This window comes from Lissotriton vulgaris, chromosome 9 (genome assembly GCF_964263255.1).
Source record: "Lissotriton vulgaris chromosome 9, aLisVul1.2, whole genome shotgun sequence".
Lineage (NCBI taxonomy): Eukaryota > Metazoa > Chordata > Amphibia > Caudata > Salamandridae > Lissotriton > Lissotriton vulgaris.
Genome location: NC_141697.1, coordinates 956,297,113 through 956,322,183, shown reverse-complemented (window position 1 = coordinate 956,322,183; position 25,071 = coordinate 956,297,113). Strand labels below are relative to the sequence as shown.

General features: G+C 46.3%; 1 protein-coding gene across 2 annotated transcripts in view; it reads right to left on the bottom strand.

Moving 5' to 3' along the window:
* The window catches only part of LOC147692605 (interferon-related developmental regulator 2-like), a 105,820-nt gene that overhangs the window by 45,700 nt on the left and 35,049 nt on the right, over positions 1 to 25,071 (bottom strand). For both annotated transcript variants that reach the window (XM_086938806.1, XM_086938807.1), the window contains 3 exons: positions 6,004 to 6,088; positions 5,316 to 5,440; positions 25 to 182 (listed from right to left, as the gene is read on the bottom strand). In XM_086938806.1, the coding sequence (XP_086794932.1) occupies positions 25 to 182; positions 5,316 to 5,440; positions 6,004 to 6,088 (368 nt within the window). The remainder of the gene's footprint in view (positions 1 to 24; positions 183 to 5,315; positions 5,441 to 6,003; positions 6,089 to 25,071) is intronic.

Sequence of the window (25,071 nt, the reverse complement as noted above, 5' to 3'; positions counted from 1 at the left end):
GCTTAGACAAAAGATAGCACTTACGCTTTGCCGGGCGATTAGGCTGGCTGAGGCATCAGTTAGGATATTGATTAGAAGTGGCTTAAGACTCCGGAAAATTTCCTCCCCTTCAGGCCCAGAACCCATTTGAAGGCACAGCAGTGTAAGCACATTAGCAGCCAAAGACTGCTCCTCCCCTTTCCCTGACAGAAAAAGACAATACATAAATAGGCAAAGTGGCATGCCGTGTCAAAGTGAATTTTGTTCACAGTAAACATGTCCAAAAGCTAATCTAAGCAATTGTCAGAGCAACCAGACAACTGACTATCTTAAAACAGTTAAAAGTACAACAATTTGAATCTGTGAAGTAATATTGTCTGAAACCAAGACATGGTTTGGTTTATATATCCATATATGTACAAGTGTATGCATTCAATAGGTCCTTATACATGCACTGTCACTCATAGTTGCACTCATGCATCCAATTACTGAATCACCGACTAACGCTGCATTAACTTTCTAACACAACCGCAATAAAATACATACTCAACATATGCAAGATAAATAAAAAGAATACAGGTAGAAAAAAAGGAAACATGCTGCTGTCTAAACATGGCAGGAATACGCTTCCAAAATTAAGCTAAACACAGCAAGCAGGTGCCGGTCTTGCACAAATAGTGAATATAGTTATCGTTTTAAAGGTTTTAGCATGCAGCCATGGTTAGACATGTTGGCCTTCTTGGAATGGCAAAACTGATACACTTTGGAAAACAGCATTCCATAAAGGGTCGTATGGTTTAGTGTGCACATGAAATAAGACATCAAGCGTCCCGCTAGCACTGCTTGGAGAGCAGTTGTATTCGCTTAAGAAAACTTGAAATAAATAGGAAACAAAGAAATAAAAGTGGGAACAAAGAAATAAAAGTGGGAACAAAGAAATAAAAGTGGGAACAAAAAAGTAGAAAACTGAAGAACTTGCCACCTACTCATTACATTGAAGAGCACTCATTTTGAGATGGATGAGCAAATATGATTAGAACATATCACTCACAGGTCAAGAGAGCCAATGACTGATGTGAAATGAACCATCACACCATGTAATGTATTGTCATGATGTTAGTAAACTTTAAAAAAAGACTCAAAGAAATGGCAGGAGGGTAAACCCAACTGCCCTCCATCAATCGAGATTTTATTTAATTATTTTTCTAATGCAAGATTGTGGTAGACAGCAATGCCCATCAGGCCTTCCTTCCAAACGGATACCAGCAAGTCTTCCACCCAGTGGGTTTGGGGGGAGGGGGCAGGGGGGAGGGGGGGTTAATCAACACCAAACTCCTTCCCTACAAATGTCTGAGATTTAATGCAACAAAATACGCCTCTATGGACTGTGAAAAGCATCAATGTGTCAGACTTAATGCCCTTCATTAAACAATCCGTGATATAACCGTTATCATTCCCTTGTCATTACATAACTCAGTGTTCGGGATACACCATTCATGAGGTAACCATCAGGCATACTGTAAAAAAAATTACAAATCTGTGCAAAATGATAACTGTCAAAACAATATAAAATCAATCCTAGTAGAGCCGAATAAGGATTACCATAATGCAAATCTTCCATCTACATGATTCGTTCCAGTGAGTCGTCAACACCAAAACCCTTGCCTATTACCGTATTCTGCCAGATTCCATGCAACAAAATAAGACAGAGGACTTTAGCACAGCGTAATAACGAGCCAACCTGAAAATGTAATTTCCTTTAACACGTTCTTCACAGTAAGTGAATCTGGCCTAGTGGGGTTGCCATAACCTTTTAATATAAACAGATCACACCAAAGCTATACGATAACTTTTACCACTCAACTGAAAAGGTCTTTAGCATTGGCTTGACACTATCCAACACATTTCTACTGATGTCCGCATTAACTGGCAACTATCGTGCAGTTATGAAAATAACAAATCTATACAAAATTACAGTTTACAAAACTCTAAACAACCCATCTTAATAGGGTCCAACTAGATTAATCACAGTGAAATTCTCCTTCCAGGGTGTGGCGGACCCTTGCCTACTAAGCTTATCTGAGATTACATGTAACCAAATACCGGTCTACAGCCTGTAGCAATGTGATAAAGCCTATTGGCTTTAACAAATGCTTTTCACAGTAAGTTAAGCCTGGACCACTGCCCTTGTCATAACATTTCATAAGCTGATCAGACCTATGGAACTGGACAGGTTTCCGAATGCACCAGTCAGGCCTATAGCCTGTCACCATAACCGACTCCAACCTACTGTCTTGAGCATACATTTTTCCACAAGGGAACTATCAGGCACACTATCACAACATTAGAAATGTGTACAGATTTACAGTTGGCTAAACAAAATATTATCTCCACTAAGCCTAGCAAGGATTCACAGAGAGAATGGTCTATATCCACAGTTTGTCGTAGGAAACCAAGGCCAAATCCCTTTCCTACTAATACAGTAGTGTCAATGTAACAAACTATCTCTAAGTAACATTTAATATAAAGTGATAACAATCCACCTATAAATGCCTATAGACTAACACCTGCTTTTCGAAATAAATGTCAGGCCTACTGCCTTTATCATAACAGATCACAATAAACATAATAGGCCTATAGCCATGTTCACAGACTTGCCACCATAACCAACTTAGTGGCATATTAACAAGGTGGCGCTATAAAATTATCGCTGCTTTTGCGGCCGTTTTCGGCCAAAAAGCGGCGATAATTTTATCGCCTTATCAGCAAAGACACGCCAACGCGTGTTTTGCTGACTTAGCGCACATTTCCAGCATGCTTAACTTTGCATCGCTAATGAGATGCAAAGTAGACGTGGCTGTGAAACCAACCAGGGAAAATATTGCAAAGGCAGCTTCACAATATTAACAAGGAAGGGTAGCGATTATTTAAATCGCGTTAAGTATGCCTTAATGCAGGAATTTAACGTCTGTTAAATTCCTGACTAAGGCATAATTAACTTGGGGGTGGATTCTGTGGCTAAGACCACAATCCATATAATCTAGGATATCGCCGTTTTCCACCATGGAAAACTGCGATATCTACACTATCTCTGGAATTTTTATTGCGATACGCGTTGTTGATAACATGCTAACCGGGCGATAAATTCCAGAGATAGCCGGCGATAAATATGCAAGCACTAAGCGCGCTTTTATCGCCGGCCCTTGTTTATATGCCCTTTAGTCCTGGTGCATCGAGTGTAAGCTTTGCCACAAGCCATTAAGTGCAACACAAGCCCTCTTTATGTATGCTTCCACTATGATTAGCGCTTCTGCCAGAGAAACAAGCCTGTGGGCAGAACGTGCACTGATTAGCATGAGTAAGAGTGGAGAGAGGATGATAGTAAGGGAAAGGGAATTATCACTAAAGTTGAGGGGATTTCAAACGTCTGCTGGGTATTACGAGCACAGCATTCGCTCGAGTGAAGGTAAATTTTGACCAGTTGCATAAAGTAAGCGTTTACTCAATCTAAAGGGTGGAAATCAGGCTCACTTAAAAAAAGCACATTTATCACCAATGTTTGAAAGGAGAGACCTAAAAGGCGAGGTGTAGTGAGCAAGTATGTTTGTTTAGGGAAAAAAATGAAATTGGTTTGGCAGGACAGAGGAGAGTCATAAAACAAGCTCTCGGCATTGCTGTGGCGGGGGCAGGAGCGCATTTCTTTGAAGTCTGATGCCGAGGCACAGACAAATGGTGGTGCGCGATGTGCATGCTGGGGGAGTGGGGAGTTTGGCGGGGGAGCGGCAGCCTTTGAAGTCTGATGCGAGGCACAGAAATGGTGGTGTGTGGCGTCACTGGCATTATGTGTGTACGCGCATAGATCACATGAACTGAATGCGATCCGCAGCCGTTTTGGTAGACTGTTCTTTTCTGCTTACTATAATCTCGCCAGAGCAATGCGCAAGCGCATTGGCTCAAGCGAGACCGAAAAAACCAACAAATTATCTGCTTATCTAAGACACTTTAATGACATTATAATTCCATGTGCGTTCCCACGAAATGTCAGGCTACACTTTTCTAGCAGCCATACTGCTACTGGTACAGGCATTAGTATAAACAAAATAATCAGTAGCACTTTTCTTTGGAAGAACACAACTTCCACACAATCAAAGCATGTATACCGTCACCAACGTGTAAGCGGAGCCAAAGCGACTCTGTAGTACTCCTGAAACCTCTTCTTTAGATTTGGCGACAGCTGTGCTGTCAAACCAAACCTAAAAATAAGAAAGGAGAATCAGTGAAAAACTATTAAGGGCAGTACATAAATTAATTAATGGCCAGGTCCTTCAAGAAAAGCCAAAAAAGCTGCAGGTGTAGATCCTTGCATTGGTGCACATTCAGGAATTCACAACAGTGTACCTATGTAGTTTATGGCAGGGCTGAAACCATACTCCTACAATTCTATTTTTACATGAGCAAATATACATTTTCTCAAGTGAAAAATCTTCTGAGCGATTGAAAATTTAATTTTCCTACACCCCTATCCTGGAAAATGTTTTATTTTAATCCTTCTCTGGAGTAAACCAATTTGTTTTGCGTGGGAAGAGAGGGGAGAGGAATTGGTAAGTACCCTTTAACAGGTTAGTTTGTAGGTGCACACAGTATAGGGCAGTCCAACTATGGATCTGGCACTTCTGGTCTATGTAGAGCTCCTATATGCAGATCTGTAGGAGGGGGGGGGGGGGGGGAGGAGGAATAATCAAAGCCATGCTAGAATCTTCAGTCCGATAGAATATGATCGCTAAAATATTAAAATAGAATAATATCAGAGCTCAGATATAATGAGACTGTTGCAGTTAGTCACATCACTGCATGTCATCAAATTGAACACATTCATTTCTTTACATAAGTACATTTCTGAAGAATCCTGCCCATTGAACAACTTCACAAGTTAGAAAATATTCCACAACTCTGTACAAATGTCGGGGTGGGGTTGGGGGGTGTTTTTGCCCCAGGCAGTGATGCACAGCAAGGCACAAGGCTTAAAATTTGCTTTATTGGTAATTCCACATTCCAAACAGTGATAATTATAACAGATGACATTTTTGGAGATGAGACGGAAGGGATCGGAGATTGTAAATTATTCAATGATGCTGTCGGGTGCCTTTGGATGTTCCTTATGCAATTAAACACTAGGGGCAGAAAAGTAACTTCAGGTTTCCGAAGATAAGAAATGGGATCTTTCCCCTCATCACATTTTCCCTATGCAGTTGCCCCTCTCCTCTGTTCACCAATGTACCCTTCCCCATCGCCGCTCTGACTGCACGAAGACACGCCAGTTGTAAGATGTCACCTACCTTTCTTCATACATCGCTCCAAAGCATCTGTGAGAGTGAGACGTCGCTCCAGCAGGAAGTCATACAAAATCCTAGCAGACAACGCAAGCCGCAGGCTCTCCAGAGCCGCCTGGCGGGTTTTAGCACTAGAACGAGAAACAGGTCACGCTGGGTCAACAAGGGAAAGGTCAGGGGAAAAGGCAGGGAGGAAAGCCATCAGCGTTCTCAGCACGCAAGGCAGGGGCACTCTTTTTGATAACATCGCTTATAGGTAGACAAGGGTATAGGAAACTTAAGATAAGGAACCATACAAATGTGTGCAGATAGCCCTCACTACAACGCCCATAAAAGAAGAGCCAGTGTAGGGGCCCTTCCAAATCAAATCCCACAGCTACAACCATACGCAGTTTTAGTATTTACATGGGATACCAGGAACCTCATTTGCTTATTCCACAAAAGAATAGTCACTACAACCAACTCGAAACTGACAAAACTTTCCTCATGGGACCACGTCTTCAGTCATAAATTAATCCATGTAGCACTATTCCTTCTCTGTGTTTCTATGAAGGCCCTTATGCCTTTGCACCTCCTTCTAAAAACTGCCTGTTGGACCTACTTTGCAGAACACAATCATTCCATTTTTTGAATTTCTGATTTAAAAACATGGCACACAACAGAAATTCAACCGTGGCACAAAATGTTGGCTCACCTCTTATCCATCACGTTATCAATGCATTCTTTCAGCTTATCCTCCCGCTCGTCCTGCAGAGTCTGCTCATCCACCGAATCACTTCCTGAAATATAGATAAACACTGTCAAAGTGAAAAGACCGATACAAAGACTATTTATAGGTTGGAGCCAGCCCCAACTTTGAGGGGTGTTGTAAGCCACAGGGTTTACTTGCAGTTATGAAAGGTCTAGGGAGGTGTAGACACCAGTCACACAGGGAACGAGTTTGCAATCTACTCGGACTAGAGCAACCGGACACACTGTTTAAAATCAACATATCCAGTTTTGAGGGTCACCTGAAGTTTGGAAGATAATGTCAAGTAAATCTGACAAAAGTCACGAAGGTACAGCTTTATTCAGGCTTGGTGACGTCCGCAATAGAAAATGCAGAGCAAGAAATCCGTAAAGAGGGGATTCGCCTAGTGCCCAAAGAAGAGTTAGCGCTAGTGCTTAAGGTGCCCCAGCAGAAACCGTTTTTAAGGTATCATGCAGGGTTAAGCAAGAGGCAGGTGAAGCTCCCAGAGAAGGAAATAGAGGAAGGGAGAGAAAATTTTAACGTAGTAATAAACAATACAGATATGCTGGAGGCATGGAAGAATTGGAGTAATACCTCCAGCTTAGCAGGACCCTCATATAGTTACAGGGAGGATTCCGTAGTGAATGGGCCTTTGAGTGACGTAGAATAGGTAACGGGGCAGTCACAGAGCACACAAGTGGTCTCTTGGAATATAAATGGACTGGGAACACATTTAAAATATGAAGCTGTGAAAGAACTTGCAAAAAAGAATGAAATCATCTGTATACGAGAGACCTGGCTCTGTGACGTACCCCAAGTAGTTGAAGGATTTCGACAAGTCCACCGGGCAGCTGTAAAATCGAACTCTGGGCGTCCTGCAGGTGGCTTGTTGACAATGATATCAACAACTTTAACAACTAAAACTATTTTGATATCTGTAAAGTGTAAGTGGCTTTTAGCCTGTAGAATCCAAACCACATTTGCGGATAAGAAATATAAATTCATGCTGATCCTAAATGTGTACATGCAATGGAACTCAAAGAAGGAATATGGGGTCGAATTGTTACATTTTAAGAATGATATGGATGCACTTTGTGATAGACATGGAAATGATTTGATTGTGTTAATGGGTGATTTTAACCATAAACTAAATCCAAAATTGTTTGATCAATGGTACTCAGAAATTCTAGAGGCATATGATATAAAAAATGCAGAGTTTATGGAAACAAAAACCTCTACTGATGCGGTGGAATTGGGTAAATATTTACCAAATAAAAGTTTCATTGTCTAAATGGAAGGCTAGTCCAAGACCGTCCGGCAAAGAAAACTTTTAAATATGGGGCACATAATTGCCCAATAGACTATGTGTTTATGCCAGCATGGAATTTCAAGTTGGTGAATGATTTTAGCATTAATCCCATGGAACGTAGTGATCACAATTTAATAAAGTTAGAATTGGGAATAGCACAACGTATGGTTTTCGACAGGGTTATCTGGCAAGAGACAGAGTATCCAAAGCGGATAACCACTAGGTTATCTGAAAAATCAATTGAGAAGTTAGCAAGCCCGCAACATAAGATTCAGTTAGGCAGTTTGAAGGGTCAAGACCTACTTTGGTTTGTGGAAAAAATAAAACAAGTAGTGGAAAGTATAAGTATAGAACTAAGGCCCCCAGCAAATGACCAGAACAAGAAAGGAAATGCCCAAAGTAAGAAAGGTACATGGTTTAACCAGGATTGTTTAATGAAAAAAAGAGAAATTAGGAGGGAAGAGCGTAGCCTACGGAAAAAATTTACACGAGTAAAGGCGGAAAACCTAGTAAAAATAAAGAGAGAATATAATCTGCTAATCCGCAATGAAAAAAGGATCCATAAAGAAGTTTGTTGGGGCAAATTATTGGAAACTATTGAAACTAAGAACCTACGGCAATTCTGGAAGCTAATACAGTCAGTTGGGGAACCTTTGATCGCCCCAATGACCTGCGTAGTGGAGGAAGATGCATGGGCAGAGTATATTCAGAAATTGTATGCCCCAGGGAGGTCATCTGATAATTTGGTACCAAAGTTGTGGGGTGATCTAGTAGAGGATCTCAAACATGATTGCTCAGTAACAAACGTCCTTAGGATAATTAGGTCTTTAAATTTAACAAGAGCGACGGGCCCGGATGATATGCCAGCCCTGATATTAAATTCAAACCAGCTCTGGTGGGCGGAATTCTTCTCAAAAATGTTTATTTTAATACTAGAGCAAGGGGTAGTTCCTGCAAACTGGAAGGGTGCAATAATAAGGCCACTGCACAAAAAAGGGGATGTATACGCCCCTAACAATTACAGGCTAATTAACTTATTAGATATAGGAGAAAAGATTTTTGCTACGATGATACTTGGTAAGTTAAAAGAGTGGGCAGAACTTCGATCAATTGTGCCGGTGGAACAGGGTGGCTTTAAAGAAGGCCACTCCACGATTGATCATTGTTTTGCCCTGTGGGCTTTAGCTAGGAAATCGATTGAACAGAACGGCAAATTATGCTGCTGTTTACTGAATCAAAGGCCGCTCGGAAATCCACTAGACAGAAGCAGCCTTTGGGAAGTGCTAGAAAACTATGCATTGCCGGAGGGTATACTAAATATTCTAAAAGAATTACATAGTGACAATTGGGCTTAGGTCATTAGAGACTCAAAGGGCTCATTAACGCAGAAAATCCCGGTAAAGAATGGCTTGAGACAAGGGTGCGTCTTGGCACCCTTGCTCTTTTCAATCTTCTTAGCTGATCTTCCCGTGATTTTAGAAGTTGATAAGAGTGCGAGCCCACGCATGAATAGTAATAAAGTTGCATGCCTTTTATATGCTGATGACCTAGTGATCGTGGACCAAACCGAAATGGGCCTCCAAAGGAAATTAAACGCTTTTAAAACATATTGTGATAAAAAGTTTCTAACGGTGAATATGGAGAAAACCAAGATCCTATGTTTTGGGAAGAGGGTAAAAAATTTTACATGGTTTTTAGGTTCAGATAAATTAGAGGTAGTAAGTGAATATAAATATCTAGGCCTTTGGTTTGATAGTACATTAAAATGGAAAACTCACGTGGCGGCACAAACTTCAACGGCGTCCTCATCGGTTTGTGGACTGAAAAAATTTAATAAGGACTATGGTGACATGTCTCATAGACCGTTACTAAAGGCTTTTGAAGCTATGATACCCCCACAAGTTCTCTACGGTGCTGAAGTGCTCTGAGTGGTAAAAGGGGGTGGGACCGGGAGGAAGGAAAGATAATTAAAATGTTGTTGTCCCTACCTAACGGTTCCATGTTGCAAGCCATTAGATTGGAGGTAGGCTTGATGGCATGGGAGGTAAAGGCACAAATATCTTTACTAAGATTTTGGAACCGCCAGATGCCCGGTGGTGAACAGAAGGTGTCAATTTGGTGTAGAAAGGAAATACAAGCAAGCAGCTTACATTGGGCACGGGAAGTGAGGAATACCCTTCAGCTAACAGCTACCCAATTAAAGCTGACCCTCGAACAACCTTCATTTGATTTAGTCTTTACAAAGAAAATGCTTAGTGACCGAGGGCACGAACGCTCCAGATCACAAGACCTAGAGTACCTGAAGTCTAAAAAAATCAGTGAACTGGGTAAGGAATGAATGGGAAAAGGAGGTCCGGTTTCCATATTTGGATGTACTACCCAATAAATGGTTAAGGTACGAAATCATGAAGGTTCGGGTAGGATTAAACCCATGGAAGACTGATAGTAAACTAAAAGTAGCCCTGATCCAACCTGATGGTATTTGTAAATGTGGCCTAGGTGTAAAGAATGATATTTTACATATACTACTGGACTGTATATTGATTTTAACAGTGCGAAAAATGTTTTTAGTCCAATATTTTAAAGTATAAGGTGAACACACGATCGGAGGGCTGTTGTTCTCCTTACAGAAATGTCGTTTTTAGATATCACAATTGCTTTGGGGAAATTTTTAAAAGCAACAAGAGAAGCTGTAACGGAGGCATCCAAGGAAGTTGAGAAATTTTAAGATATTAAGATGTAAAATATGGAAAATGTTAATTTAATGTTTTAATGGTTTTAAATGTGTATATAATGTTAAAAAGAACTATGATGTAACATTTTCTATTGCTAAGTGGATCCATGGCCTTGTGTTTGGTTTATAGACTATTGTCTAAATAAACTTAGTTTTTACTACTACTAAAATCTGACAATTTTATAAAAGGTCTCTCACCATCAGCATTAACAATATGGGCTGACGCCTGTTACCACCATGGTCATGCGTGTGCTTGATGTTGCGTTGTCACAGGGCATTTAAAAAATGACTCCAGTAAGTGAACTGTCAATAACTTGCATAACTGCAAAAATAAATCCATGTTTGTTAATAAGGGAAAACTTAACTTGCAGTCAATATGGAGCATTATTCAATTCCACTTCTGTAAGATATCAGTATGTTTTGTACCCAGGTCAACAGAGCGGCTCTAGTGTCTAGGTATGTTAATGTCTCGGAGACTCAGACTAAAGTCTAGGGTTCAAGTGCCTTTGTTGTATATCTAGTTGAAATTCTGCTAAATCATAAGGAGCTGCAATTAGCTCTACCAAAAGCTTTCATATTGCAAAAAGACAACAATGTTAATGAAGGGAGACAAGTTAGCTTACAGTTGCATACAGTCTTCATTGAATACCACTTTCGGATCCAATATCAAAGGTGGGTTGCACCCACCTCGATATAACATTGCTAAATGGCTATCAGTTTAGGATCTCCTACTGTTTAAAGGTCTGTTGTAGCAAAATGTGTTTCAAGGTTAACTGCAGTTTGTTTAAGTCAATAGTGCAACATGGAGCTAAAGATCACAGGAGAGTGGCTTGAAAGGGTGAAGCTGTACAACAGTGTATGTGACAGCAGCTCAAAGGACAAAGTTGTGGGAAAGGACAGGTTTCAAAGGTTATAAAAAAAATGTGCAGAGAGAACCAGTTCAAGTTCAGGAATTTGTATAGCGCACTACTCACCCAGAGGGTCTCAAGGCGCTTGAGGGTGGGTGCATTATTTATCGAATAGCCAGGTTTTTAGTTGCTTTCTGAAGGAAAGGTGGTTCTGTGTGAGGCGGAGGTGAGTGGGGAGAGAATTCCATGTTTTGGCCGCTATGGAGAAGGATCTTCCTCCCATGGTGGATCTGTGGATGCGCGGAATTGCGGCGAGGGCTTGATTGGATGATCGTAGTTGGCGAGTGGGTGTGTAGAAGGACAGTCGTGTGTTGAGGCATTCGGGCCCTAGGTCGTAGAGGGCCTTGTGTGCGTGGGTGAGGAGACAGAACGTTATTCTCTTGTTGACGGGGAGCCAGTGGAGATCCTTCAGGTGACCGGAAATGTGAGCGTGACAGGGAATGTCCAGTATGAGTCTGGCTGAGGCGTTTTGGATGCGTTGGAGTTTTTTCTGTTTGTGGTCCCGGCGTAAAGGGTATTCCCATAATCCAGTCGGCTGGTGACCAGTGCGTGGGTGACTGTCTTTCTTGTTTCGGTGGGGATCCAGCGGAAGATTACTTTGAGCATGCGTAGGATATTTAAGCATGAAGAGGAGACGGCGTTGACTTGTCTGGTCATCGAGAGGGAGGAGTCTAGGATGAAGCCCAGGGTATGTGCGTGGTCTGAAGGTATGGGTGCTGTACCCAGGGCCGGTGGCCACCATGAGTCGTCCCAGGCAGAGGGGGATGATCCTAAGATGAGGACTTCTGTTTTGTCCGAGTTAAGTTTTAAACGGCTGTTGTTCATCCATTCGGCTACTTCTTTCATTCCTTCGTGTAGATTGGTTTTGGCGGTGTTTGGGTCTTTGGTGAGGGAGAGGATCAGCTGGGTGTCGTTTGCGTAGGAGATGATGTTGAGGTTGTGTTGGCGCGCGATGGATGCGAGGGGGCTCATGTATACGTTGAAGAGGGTGGGGCTGAGTGAAGATCCTTGTGGTACACCACAGACGACTTCGGTGGCCTCGGATTTGAATGGGGGGGGGGGGGGGGGGGGATTTTGCGGACTCTCTGGGTTCTTCCGGCGAGGAACGAGATGATCCAGTCCAAAGCTTTTCCTTGTATTCCGACGTTGCCGAGGCGTTGTATGAGGGTGCTATGATATACTGTGTCGAAGGCGGCGGAGAGGTCAAGTAGGATGAGGGCAATTGTTTCTCCGTTGTCCAGTAGCATTCGGATGTCGTCTGTAGCTGCGATGAGGGCGGTTTCGGTGCGGTGTTTGGCTCGGAAGCTGGACTGTGAAGGGTCGAGGGAATTGTTGGATTCAAGGAAGGCAGCGAGCTGACTATTGACGGCTTTCTCAATGACTTTGGCAGGGAATGGGAGGAGTGAGATGGGGCGGTAGTTCTAAAGTTCAGAGGGGTCTGCTGTGGGTTTTTTCAGAAGGGCGCTGAGTTCAGCATGTTTCCAGCTTTCCGGGAAGGTAGCGGAGTTGAAGGAACAGTTGATGACATCGCGGAGATGGGGTGCGATGATGGAGTCTGCTTTGTTGAAGATGTGGTGGGGACATGGGTCGGTTGGCGATCCTGAGTGAATGGAGTTCATCAGGCGGATGGCGTCTTCAGTGGTGATTGGGTTCCAGGCGAAAAGGTTGTGAGTGCTGTTTTGGTTCGGAGGTGGGTGGAGTGGGCTGTTCATTGGACTGGTTTTCAAAGCAGTTATGTATGTCGGCGATTTTGTTGTGGAAGAAAGAGGATCAAGAGTCGCAGAGGTCTTGGGAAGGAGTGATGTCGTTGGTGCCGGCGGTGGGGTTGGTGAATTCTTTGACGATGTTGAATAGTTCCTTGCTGTTGTGGGCGTGGTTGTCAAGTCGGTCCTTGAATGCTGATTTCTTGGTGGATCGGATCAATTGGTGGTGTTTGCGGGTGGCGTCCTTGAAGGTGGTCAGGTTGTCAGAGGTTGGGGTTTTTTCTCCATGTTTGAGGGTACGACATAACTTCTTGGATTTCTTAAGGTCATCGTTGAACCAGGGGGCCTTTTTGTTACCTTGTTTGATCTGATGGTTTTTCAAGGGTGCTAATCAGTCAGCGCTGTGTGTGATCCATTGTGTGAGTTTGGTGGCAGCTTGGTTTGGGTCCGATGATATGGCGGGAGGGTTTTTGGTTTAGCGATGTGAAGAGTTGGTCGGTGGAGATTTTGTTCCAGTTTCTTCGAGGAATAGGTTGTGGGGGGTTGTGGGTTGTGGTCTTTTTGTAGCTGAAGTGAACGCAGTTGTGGTCTGTCCAATGGAGAGCTGTGGTGTGATCGAAGGAGATGTGTTTGCTGGAGGTGAAGATAGGGTCGAGCGTGTGTCCGGCAAGGTGGGTGGGGGTGTCAACAAGTTGTTCGAGTCTGAGATTGGCCAGGTTGTCCAGAAGGTGGTGGTGTTTGTCGTTTTTCTTTTCCAGGTGAAGTTGAGGTCTCCCAGTAGAATGAAGTTCTCGGAGGTGAGGGCATGTGGGCTGATGAAGTCGGTGATGTCTTAGTTGAATTGTGTGCGTGTTCCTGGTGGTCTGTAGAGGAGGGTGCCTCTAAGTGTGGTCCTGGGGTCGTGTGGATCTGGAAATGAAGGTGTTCGGCGGTCGCGAGGTTATCGTCGGAGCTGGTCGTGATTCGGATGGTGTTTTTATGGACGATGGCGATGCCTCCTCCTGTTTGGTTGGTGCGGTCTTTTCGGATGATCTTTTAAGCGTCCGGGATGGCGATGTCGGGCGCTGATGAAGCGTTCATCCAGGTTTCTGTTAGGAAGGCGACGTCCGGCGATGCAGTGTCGAGTAGGTCCCAGAGTTCAGTGGCGTGTCTGTGGACCGAGCGGGTGTTCAGCAGGATGCACTTTAAGTGGTTGGAGTTGGAGCTGTGTTTGGAGGTAGTGGATTTGGTGTGGGTCCTGGTGCAGGGGAACTTGCAGGAGTGGCAGGCGAATGGACCATGGGTGTGTCCTGGGGTAGCTTCACAGCATTGTGGTGTGCGTCCGGGGTTAAGGGCAAAGAGGGAAGTGGCGTCATACGTTATGCGGGAGGAGTGGGTGTTGTGTGGACCAGGGGGTCTGGCGCTGGACGCGGTCCAGGCGCGGACGGGCGTAGACTGGCTTACCTTTGGCGCACCTTCGGCGCGACTGCTGCGCGTGAACGCTGCGCGCATATGCATCTGACATATGTGGATAGTGGAGGGGGCGAGGGAGGGTCAGCTGGGAGGCGGGAGCTGGGTGGAGGGGCGGGCTGGAAGGCACAACAAACAAGATGGCAGCAAAAACAAAAGGAAACACGACGAGATTGGGGTTTGCAGAGGCGCAGGCACAAACAATCACAGAATGCAATGCGAGCCTACACAAGCGCTACAGTATGCAGCACACTTAGATTGGCACGATGTGGGCTGTTCCAATTATAGCGTTACGCTAAATTCGGCAATGTTATGTACTCAGGACGGAGCGCAGACACTAAAGGGCGCAATGTAGCAGTAACAACACAATGAATGCAGGCTACGATACCAGTTGCTGGATGTTGAAGCCAGGGAGCGAGGGGAGCGACTGCGTCTGACGGAGTCAGGACCAGGTAAATATGATGAATAGTAAGGACACTTGCTCTTTCAGAACGATTATGAAAATTGTGGCTCAAGCGTTTTTTTTAATGATTAATCGTAAAAGATGAAATGTGCACATACAAGCCATAGATGAAATTGTTTAAAAAGGAATGTGCACCAGAGAGCACGTGGAAAGGCGAATCTGTATAAAATTGTAACCATCGTAGATCAAAGGCAAAAAAAGTAGAACTTGCTGGGAGGAGTGGGAAAACATGCATTCTCGGAGTGCTTTTAAAAAGAGAGCAAGACAGTATTGACAAAGCCAACAGGTCTCACCTATGTGTGAGCTATTGGCTTGGCCAACGTCTTTTAGCCCTCTTGTAGAGCAGCGTGGATGTTCGGCAACATGGCTAAATGTTATTAAAAACCAAGTGCTGGCAAAGCAAGATGGTCTTGCCAATGGACGAACTATTGGCAATCAGGTATGGGGAGGGGGTGAATAAGGGGAGGAATCAAAACAAGAGCTATACAGTGGTCAGTGCTGGCTGCTTTATAGAACTTTTTTCCTTATGTGAGGGAGGGGGAGCAGATACCAAGACTGGGTGGGTAGGAAAAACAGAATGATTAAAAAACAAGGGCGCTTAAGGGGAAAAGGACCCGGGAGGGTTGAGAATCTTAAAAAAAAGAAAAAAAGTTTAAAAATGTGTTTAAATAGAAATTACTTTTTTAAAGTTAGTATTGGCCAAGGTTTGCAAATACTTTAAAGTTGCTATAGTCTAGGCCTGTATCCCTCCTTCATTCACTCGCAATCTTGGTAAAAAAATCAAGCCTTTGCAAAGGAATTCAGCCTCCAATAAAAAGTGTATCCTAACTGTTTGGGTCTCCTCATATTCAAGATGGAGGGGCCTGAGATGTGTGGTTAACCTCGCCTCCCCCACCTGAGAGGTGGGATTGGCTAAGGTGGGAACACCTGTCCTCCTAAACTAGTATTCCTGCGGATTCTCCCGCCCCTAATGGGGAAAGAACCAGTAGGAGCCAGTTGTTGGGGGAAGTAAATGGCAGGGACAGCTTTGCAAAGGCTGCAGGCATTCGAAGCTTCCCCTTTGTGGACCCAACCCATCCCAGGGGAGGAGGCACAACACCTCTACCCAGGATGCGGTTTGTTTGTTTCTGGACACAGAGCAGAGGCCCTCTACCCAGGGGTCCAGAAATCAGTCTGGTGGTGGTTGGGGAAATAGCAGGCAGCCATTCAAGAACCACACCAGGGCTGGTCGTTTTTCAGGGGGCATCTTCAAAATGCTATGTGGGTGCATTTTACATTAAATCCCACACTGGCTACCAAACTTAAGGTTTTAGTAAAGCCATTATAGAGCTCTGGAGTTCGTAATGACCAACTCCCAATCCATATATTCTTTATGGCTTTACTACACTTACAAGGTCTAAGAATGGACTTGCACTGTATGGGTACAGGATTCATGCCACTGTACCCTCACCTGAGGGATGGTGCACCTTGCTAGAGGAGTGACTTACCTTGGCCCAGACAGTGAGTGGCAGGCATGGCACACAGGGATGTGTGCCATGTCGAATCACCACATTTCTCTGCACCAAAACATGCAGCCAGCAATGGCAGTGTGTGGGTGTTACGGTACAGGGTGGCACAATCGGTGCTGCAGCTCTTAGAGGCCTTCCCTGGTCATAGTGCCCTTGGTACCTTTGATAAGAGGCTTGCCTGTGGCCAGAGATGTGCCAAATGTGGGTACGAAGGTACAGCTTTGAGAAAGAACACAGGCCCTGGGAATCCGATCGGCAGGGACCCAGGGTACACCAAGTCAATGTGCATCATGTGTGTCAGACAAAGAAGTTGAAAGGTGGGGGGGGAATTATGCAAAAATGGGCACTTTCAAAACTCCCCCTCCTCCAATTCTACCTTCCGAGCTGTGGCAGACAGTGTCATTGATCACATTAGAAGTGAACCGTCATCACAAAATAGGCGCACACAGTCTTCTTTCATAATCAGCACAGGAGCAGTTTCACTTGTAACCGTCCCTGGATCCAGGAGGGAACAGTTGCCATAAGGGACTAATACAGTTCGGATTTTTTTTTTTGAAAGACAGACTACTATAGAAGATTAGACTCACTTTTAAAGCCCTGATGAAGTCCACACCAGTTGGACGAAACGCCACGGCTGTTTGGCGTTTCATTAAACAAGGATAAAAAAAAAAAAAAAACTTGTGTTTTATCAACAGCGGATGGACATAATCTTGGTTTGGTGTTGGTGCATTCCACATTTGTGAGGAATTAAACAAGGCAGCGTTCTTCGCACAAACCTCTTCAACTGCTACATAAATGACGTTGCGACATCTTTGAAGTGAGCTACAGATCAGTTATATATTCAACCAAGAAGTGGGACTGGGGGAGTGTGTCTGAAAAGTTTCAGTGCTCCGTCCATCATCTCCTTCCGTTTGCTTTGTTCGCCCTAAGTTGGCAGGGTATGCCCAGACGCGGGTCCCTTGCTCAGTTTGCCACTGGATTCAAGCTATCCTGGCTGATATGGGGCGATAGCCTGAAACCAATCCCCAGGATTCTTGTATCCGGTCCAGTGAAGACCTGGCTTGGCAGTTTGGGCTGGGCTGTTCCCATGAGGCACAGGGTCCAGATTGATTTGCATATAGCTGGGGCTAAACTGAGGTGGCAAAGGGAGCTAAAGAAAGACTATGGATTCAACCTAGATCGCGGACTGAGGGTGAGTGTCTGAAAAGTTTCAGCGCTCCATCCATCATCTCCTTGTACTTGTCTCGGAGCAACTGGCACTATTACCTACGCAAGGTGAGGCGCAGACTAGCTGCGGACGAGTCAGCCGATGCTTGGAGGCTGCGGAGTGGTGAGGTGTTACCGCTGGGGAAAGCGCACAAGACATGGACCAGGCAGAGGCCTTTTGCAGACTGTGTGCACGAAACGAGACCCCAGTGTGTGGCTGTGGTGGAGGGTGATCCTTTTCCTCCAGGCCTCTGTAGTAGGGGCTCTGCTGGTTTCTGGCTGCAGGACTCTGCTGTTGGAACCCACTCGCTGATAACTAAGGAGATGGCGCGGTGGCCTATTGGTCTAGGAGGGCCCATTGATCTGTAGGCACCCCTCTAGGAGGTAGCTGCACCATTTCTATTCGAGGAGGGGTGCAGCTCTCGCTGCAGGGAGGATGGGGTGAGCTGCATTATGGCACAGGCGAATTGTGCTTGGGGCCCAGGGCCAGCGGAGGCTTTTCCTGTTGGGAGTAGTGCGAAAACAGAGGTACTGTTGAGGAGCTGCGACGGCAGTGGGGAAACAAAAATCCAGACTGAACTTTATCGTATACATTGAGCCAGAGGAAATGGAGTGCATATTTCACCACAAAGGTCTCATAGCGCTTGCTAGTACTCAGGACAGGCAGGAAAAACGCGACAGCCAGATTGAGAGGACTGGGCTAGAATAGCCAAGTTTTAAGGAGTCAACGGAACTTCTTGTGGTCTGTTTCCAGGAGGCAGGGTAAAGGCAGTGTATTCCAAGTTTCGGGGGCTAGGGAGAAGGATCTACCACCATTTCTGACTGTGCGGACCTTCAGCGTGTCAGAAGGTATTTACTATTGGATCCAAGGGTTCTCGCCTGTTGGTGTATAGCGAGTTTTTTTTAGCTAGGTCCTTTCTTATTGAGCGTCTTATTCACCAGACAGCACAGTTCGAAGTGGATCCTCTTTTTGATTGGAAGCCAGTGCAGGGCCCTTAGGCTGGGCACAGAAGGAGAACGCGGGGGCAGATTAAGGACCAGTCTGGCCGCTGTATTCTGCCGGACCTGGAGCTTGGCCAGGAGTTCTACATTAGTAGAGGCAACAAGAGAGTTGCTGTAGTCCAGGCGGCTAATAATTCGTCCCTATACAAGGGGCATGCAGGAGGAAAGTGGAATCCACTTGAATATTTTTCTAAGACTGCGCATAAGTCCATAGCAAGTGCGGACCAGATTGTTAATGTGGTCGACATTGAAAGTTTGGAGTCTAGAATTACACCAAGGTTACGTGCAGCTGTCTTAGGAGGAGGACAAGGTCCTAGGATAGAGGGCCACCAGTCGTTCTATAGTTTGGCTGCATTCCGAAAAAGCAGTATCTGTTTTGTTGGCATTAAGAAGGCGATTGTTAGTCATCCAGTTGTTTATGGCTATCAAAGAGTTTGAAACACTTTTTGGTCTCAGTGACATCTGATCCCATGGTGATTAACATCTGTGTAAGACACTGTTTGAAACACAAAAGATTCAATAAGTTAGGCCAAGGGGGACACGTACAGGTAGAATAACGTAGGGCTCAAAATGGAGCCCTGGGGGACACCTTTGTCGATAATTTGGCTAACCAAGAAGTCTCCTATTTGAACTTTAGAGAAGCGGTCTGTCAGATAGCTCCTGAGCCAAATCAAGGCTGCGCCTTCAACACCTGATACGCGTAGGCGATCAAAGAAAGATGCCATGCGAGATTGTGTCGAAGGCAGCAGACAGGTCAAGTTAGACCAGTATAGCAGATTGCCTGGCGTCCAGGAAAGTCTGATATTGTCGACCATTTCAAGTAGGGTCGTTTTGGTGCAGTGGAATGCCCTAAATCCCGATTGGGAGGGATCCAGTAGTTGATTATTTTCCAGGTGATGGGTAAGTTGGCTGTTAACCAGAGACTCCAGAATTTTGGTAAAGAATGGCAGAAGGGATATTGGTCGGTAGTTGGATAACTGCTTGGGATCCGCAGAAGACTTTTTTTAAATGAGTCTGACTATGGACTGGGACAGGGAATGGTTAAATAGTGCAGTAAGTTGGTGGAGGAAAACTGGGCCCATTTTGGATAGGACTTGTGCAGAGGCGGGATCATTAGGGGAACCTAACTTTATATGATTAAGAGTTGATAGCACTTAGTCCTCTGAAACTGTACAGAAGTCAGTGAGGGGGACAATATGTAAAGATAAGGGGTCAGGATTACACCCACTGGGTGTAATGTCTGATGATTGGGGAAATAGTTTATGAATATCATTGATCTTTCCAACAAAGAATGTGGAAAGGGAGTTCACACCACTCCTGGGAAGCAATTCATAGTGGTCGATAGGAGGGAGGATTGGTGAATTCCTTGACAATAGTGTTAAGTTCCTTCTGCGAATTACCTGCAAGGGTGATTCTGGTGCCCAAGTATTCTTTTTTGGCACAGTCTATGAAATAAATGAAATTAAAATTGGGTTTATATAGCGCACTTCTACCCGGAGGCCTCGTAGCGCTCGGACCCGGCGGGCGGAGAACAGAGCCAGACAATGAGCGTTAGTGAAAGAGAAAGGTGTTCAGGAGTCTGCGGAAGACCTGTAGGTTAGGTTCACGGCGTAGAGTGGGTGGCAAAGAGTTCCAGAAAATGGAGGAATTCCAGGAAAATGAACGTCCACCCCATCTGGCTCGGCGTACTTTCCTTGTGGTAGCAAGGAAGGCCGTACTAGAACGCAGACTTCTAGAAGGTTGATAGGGGGTGACAAGAGAGCGAAACATTGCGGGTCCTGATTTCCACATGGCTCTGTAAGCTAAGCACATAGCCTTGAATAGGATTCTGGACTGGATTGGCAGCCAGTGGAGCTTCTTCAAAGCAGATGACGCTGAATGCCTCCGGGGAAGCTCCAGGAGTAAGCGGGCCGCACAGTTCGGAGTCACCTGCAGTTTTTTTTATGGTGGCCAATGGCGCGCCCAAATACAGAGCAATCCCGACATCTAGGCAGGACAGTATGAGGGCTTGAACCATATTCCTTTGAGCCTGAAAGGGGAGTAAAGGCAACATTTTCCTCAACAACCTCATCAGGCCGAAGCAGGTAGCGGAGAGTTTGGTTGCTTGGTAGTTAAAACAAAGGCCGCTATCCAGCCACACGCCCAGGCTCTTTATCTGATCTTTAGGGGCCGGCATGGTGCAGAGACAGGTAGGCCACACCGGAGCCAGGCTGGGTGAAGGAGACTTACCCAGGAACATCAGTTCTGTCTTGTCCCCGTTTAGCTTAAGGTGAGATAGTGCCATCCATTCGGCTACCGCTTCTAGGCAAGTGCCCATGGTGCTAGATGACTCCTCATGGTGGTTTAGTGCTACCACCAGTTGGGTGTCATCTGCATAGGTGATAATTTCAATACCGAAAGGAAGCACTATTCCAGCCAATAGCTCCATATAGGCGTTAAAAAGCGTGGGGCTCAGGGAAGATCCCTGTGGTACCCCACAGGTAAGAGGCCATCGGTTTGATGAGGTGGCACCCTCCGAGACCTGAAAAGGATTGAAGCCAGGTGATAGCCAAATCTGTCACACAGATGTTTTAGTCGAGTGAGCAAGATGTTATGATCCAGTGTCAAAAGCGGCACTGAGGTCAAGCAAAATAATTGGTGCTGTGCCGCCTTGGTCCAGGAGCCTCCGTGCTTCCTCCGTCACTGCCAGGAGGGCTGTTTCCGTCCCGGGCTTGTGATTGATTTATAACTGATGAGTAGTCGTATAGTGCCGTTTGTCACTACTTTCCTTAGAACGCCTACTGTCCTTAGAACGCCTCCACTTCGCCTTCCTGACGGCAAGTTTGTCAATCTTACGTTTGGGGAGAAGCGGGGGTGGGGAGAAGCGGGGGTGGGGGGGGGGGGGGGGAGAGTTTAATGAGGCATTTGGTTTGTTTCTTGGGGGCAATGTGATCATGAGTAGTGGTAATGGCAAGGTCGAGACCTCTGGCACCATGGTTGGGTTTGGCCAACTCAGACAGAGGGATGGGGAGAAGTTGGCAGTAAAGGAATCAGAATTGATTTTGTTCCAAGGTCGACTTAATTTGATTTTATTCAAGAGTGGGGGTACGCTTAATGAGTCCTGCAGGCGGAACCTTGTCACATAATGGTCCGATCATAGAATAGGGAAAGGTAGGTTGGTTTCTAGTTGAGGGGGGAGGGAGTAGATCCAGGGTATGTCCTGCCGTGAGTAGGGCAGACGGCACGTTTAGAGACTCCTAAAGTATTGAGACTGTTTATAAGATCACTTGTGTGAGGGTCAGATAGAAGTTCTGCATGGAAGTTAAAGTCCCCTACTAAGAGGAAGTTATCTGCAGCCAAGACATGGGGGGCAATAGCCTCTATGAGATTGCTGGAAAAATGAGCTCTGTTGCTAAGGGGGGGGGGGGGGGGGGGGGGGGCGATACATAAGAGCGCACGCCAAGATTTGATTGGTACTCTCTATGGAGAAAATACAAATCTCGCCCACTCTGCCTGAGAGGTCTCAATGACATCGATTTTAAGGTTGGCCCTAAAAGCAATGGCGATCCATGGTCAACTGAAACTACAGGGACTCTTCGCTCGGAGGCTACCACTTTGGAGGTGTCCTCCCCCAGGTGGGGGGTCTGCACATACCCCTCCCCTGATCTGTTAGGGGTTGGATGGGCCCTCACGGAAGGGGCTGTGAAGATAAATATGGCTGGACACAGATTTCCTGCGGCAGCCGACATGGGGAAAACAGATGCCCAGCAGTCAAAACTGCCATTTGAGCGACATAGATTGGCCCGAGGCTCAGAGACAGCCCCTGGAGGATACCTCTCAAGATCTTATGGCTGATCATCCCAGGAGTCGAGTCAGACATACGGGTGGTTTTTAAGGATCTCAAACTGTCTCTTGCAGCCGCAGATAGTAAAACAGACTCACTAACGGACAGATTTGATTGCTTAAAAGAAAAGGTCTCCAGCCATGATTAACAGATTGGCCAACTCTAGCAACGCACGTCAACGGTGGAGTTCCTTTTTCACCGACCTCAAGGCAGTTGCTAAATCAATCAGAAACCTCCAGCTGGCTGGGGCAATCTCTAGGCCACCCACAGAACTGATTACTATAGTTGCATAAGTGATAATGACTGACCGCATCGGCAGTAGATATTAGAGTGGGATGGCTGCTGCTGGACCCCCTCGGGCTGGGAGCCCCGAGGCTGTATCCGATTGGCATTCCAATCCATTAGTGTTTTGCTGTTGAGATGTGGGGATGCCCCCGATGGTGCCTGATGGTCACAGTTTGCTTCCCTGTTCCAGCCACCCATCTCTTCTCTTTAACTGGGGGTACGCTGGGTGACTAGTGTTCCCCCTCAGGGATGGCAAGACTCCCTTATCGTTCTGCATGGTTAGCTCCTGGTGGCTGCGGTTGGGGTCTGTACTCAGTCCGATTGAGGGGCTGGAGTGGGGGCTGCGTGGGAGTTGTTGGGAATGTTTGAAGAGTTGTATCCCTTTCCCCCTCTTACTCCTCAACCCACTCCCTTTTTAGGTCGCGCCTGCGAATGCAGGGGCGAAAGCCCCTGCTGTCGCAAAGCGATCTATTGTGATCATTTCAGTCATTTCCCTTTCAAGGAGTAGGCAGAGGAGACAACAGACTGTCACGCGCACGCAGCCGGCCAGAATCGGATCAGGTCACGCGCTCCGATCCCGGCCGGCTGTTCACAACACATGCACACGCAGGCACAGGCAGGCACACACACAGGCAGGCACACACGCAGGCACAGGCAGGCACACACGCAGGCAGGCACACCCCCCCCCGCCCTTACCGCTTTTGTTAGGTCTCGCACATTGGCGATGCAGTGTCTTAATTCTTTCTCAACATTTCATTTCTCTGTTCACGTTGGAACACGCAGTTAGGCTCGAAAGTTGAACGCACACCCCTCTGCCACAGAGCACGTCCTCGCGTGCGCTCCAATGTTTTGGGACACTCCTCTTGGGCGTTTGCTTTGACGTGAGTCATGCGTCGCCGCTCCCGCGAGCCTGCCTGCCCTATGCTCGCTAGTGTTGTGTAGTTGGCTGTGCGCGCTGCTGGAGGATGGACAGTCAGCGCTCGTGCCTGTAACAGACCCCCCTCCCCCCCCAGCACCCCACTCACGCTGTCGTCCAATTTGTTCCCGAGATGACCACGCTTGAAAACACTTCCTTACGGCATGCTGTGTCTATGGAATGAACCGTCATCTCTTTCCCCATCTTAAATCCTCGGGTCAGCGTAGAATGGAAAGGGAATTCGGTGGATGAAGGCAGACTGCTTTCCGGCTATCACGAGGCACCTATGCCGACTGGCCCATCTGGCAATGCCATAAGGACTAATTTGGCACTGATGAGTGCATTTGTACTATAAAAACTGACGCGGACAGCTGAAACATGCACACACACACACTCTCTCATACCGCAAGCAAACACGAATAACCCACAAGCCAGGAGCACCCGATTGGCTATTCATTCGCGGGAGCGAGCAGCTGGCGCCCTCCACCCCCTCCCCCTTCGCCCACCCTTCACCCAGTGCCGACTTGTTTTCTACGGACCGAGTTACTCTTTTTTTCAGAGGGTCAGCCTCAATCGCAACACCCCCTGCACTCCGACATTTAAAACAATAAAATGCCTCTCTGCCAATGCGTGTTGTGCAGAGGTCAATAATGATGCGCACCTCACCTGTGCGCTTCTTTCCGCCTTGACTCGACCTTGGAGTATCTGCGACTAGTGGGAGTCCTTGGTCGGGTGCACCTGCCTTTGATACCTACTTCTGCACAACCTCCCACCCGAGGCATGCTGCGCCACTCTTCCAAGCGTCCCACTCCAATCTCATTTCCGGGATCCGGCCCGCTATGGCACCGTTAATGGGAGGGACTCCCCGATCTCTGGACCCTCGGGCTGCTCTCATGTTTCAGGTTCGGCACCACTCTATGTTACACATTCTACTAAACACGCTACAGATCAGTAATCTGACCATCAGGATTAGCAACTAATGTGAAATTTTCATCTCTGTCTTCCCTGATCTTGCTGCTGTTATCTGCGTCTACGAATTATTTAAGCGATGCGGATACTATGCACGTGGTACTAAGCGCTATACAAGTGCATTTTGCATAACATTTCCCGCCTCGCTCTTCCGGGCACCCAAGTGCCAGCATTCCGACGGGTTCTGCTTGTGTGGTGTTGAGCTGCCATAGTAAGTTAAACTCTTTTTCCAATATATGAGGCGGGGAGGACGTGCCCTCATTCCTGCGGACACCCCTGTGGGTGCAGCTTCTCATGCCCCCCTCTCTTCCTGTTTCATTTGAGCTGTGCCTTAATCTTGTGTTATTGTATATCTCCGCTGCCGGTTCTGCGGTTTGTTGTGTGCCAGTTTAGTGTGTACAAGATGCAGAGTGGTAGATAACCAATGCCTGGGGTGGGTCCAGAGTGATACGGTTGTCTCGGTGGCATCTAATTCTATTGCCTACTAGCTTCTTATACCACTCTGCGGAGAGCTTTTAAATACATGTATAGAGATGTAGCTGTGTTTACTGGATTGTTGTGGAACATAAGCGGTGTTGGCTTCAGTATTTGCTTGGTAGGGCACGAAGGTTGACAACTAGTTTTTTCTGCCCCTCCCCCCCACCCCCCTCCCCTTGAAGACATGTTTCCATCTTGCTACACGTGTGATCGTGGGCAGCGAACTTTCTCTCAACGGGTCTGATACGTCCCAAGGAGAATGTATTTCTTCCCCCCCAGT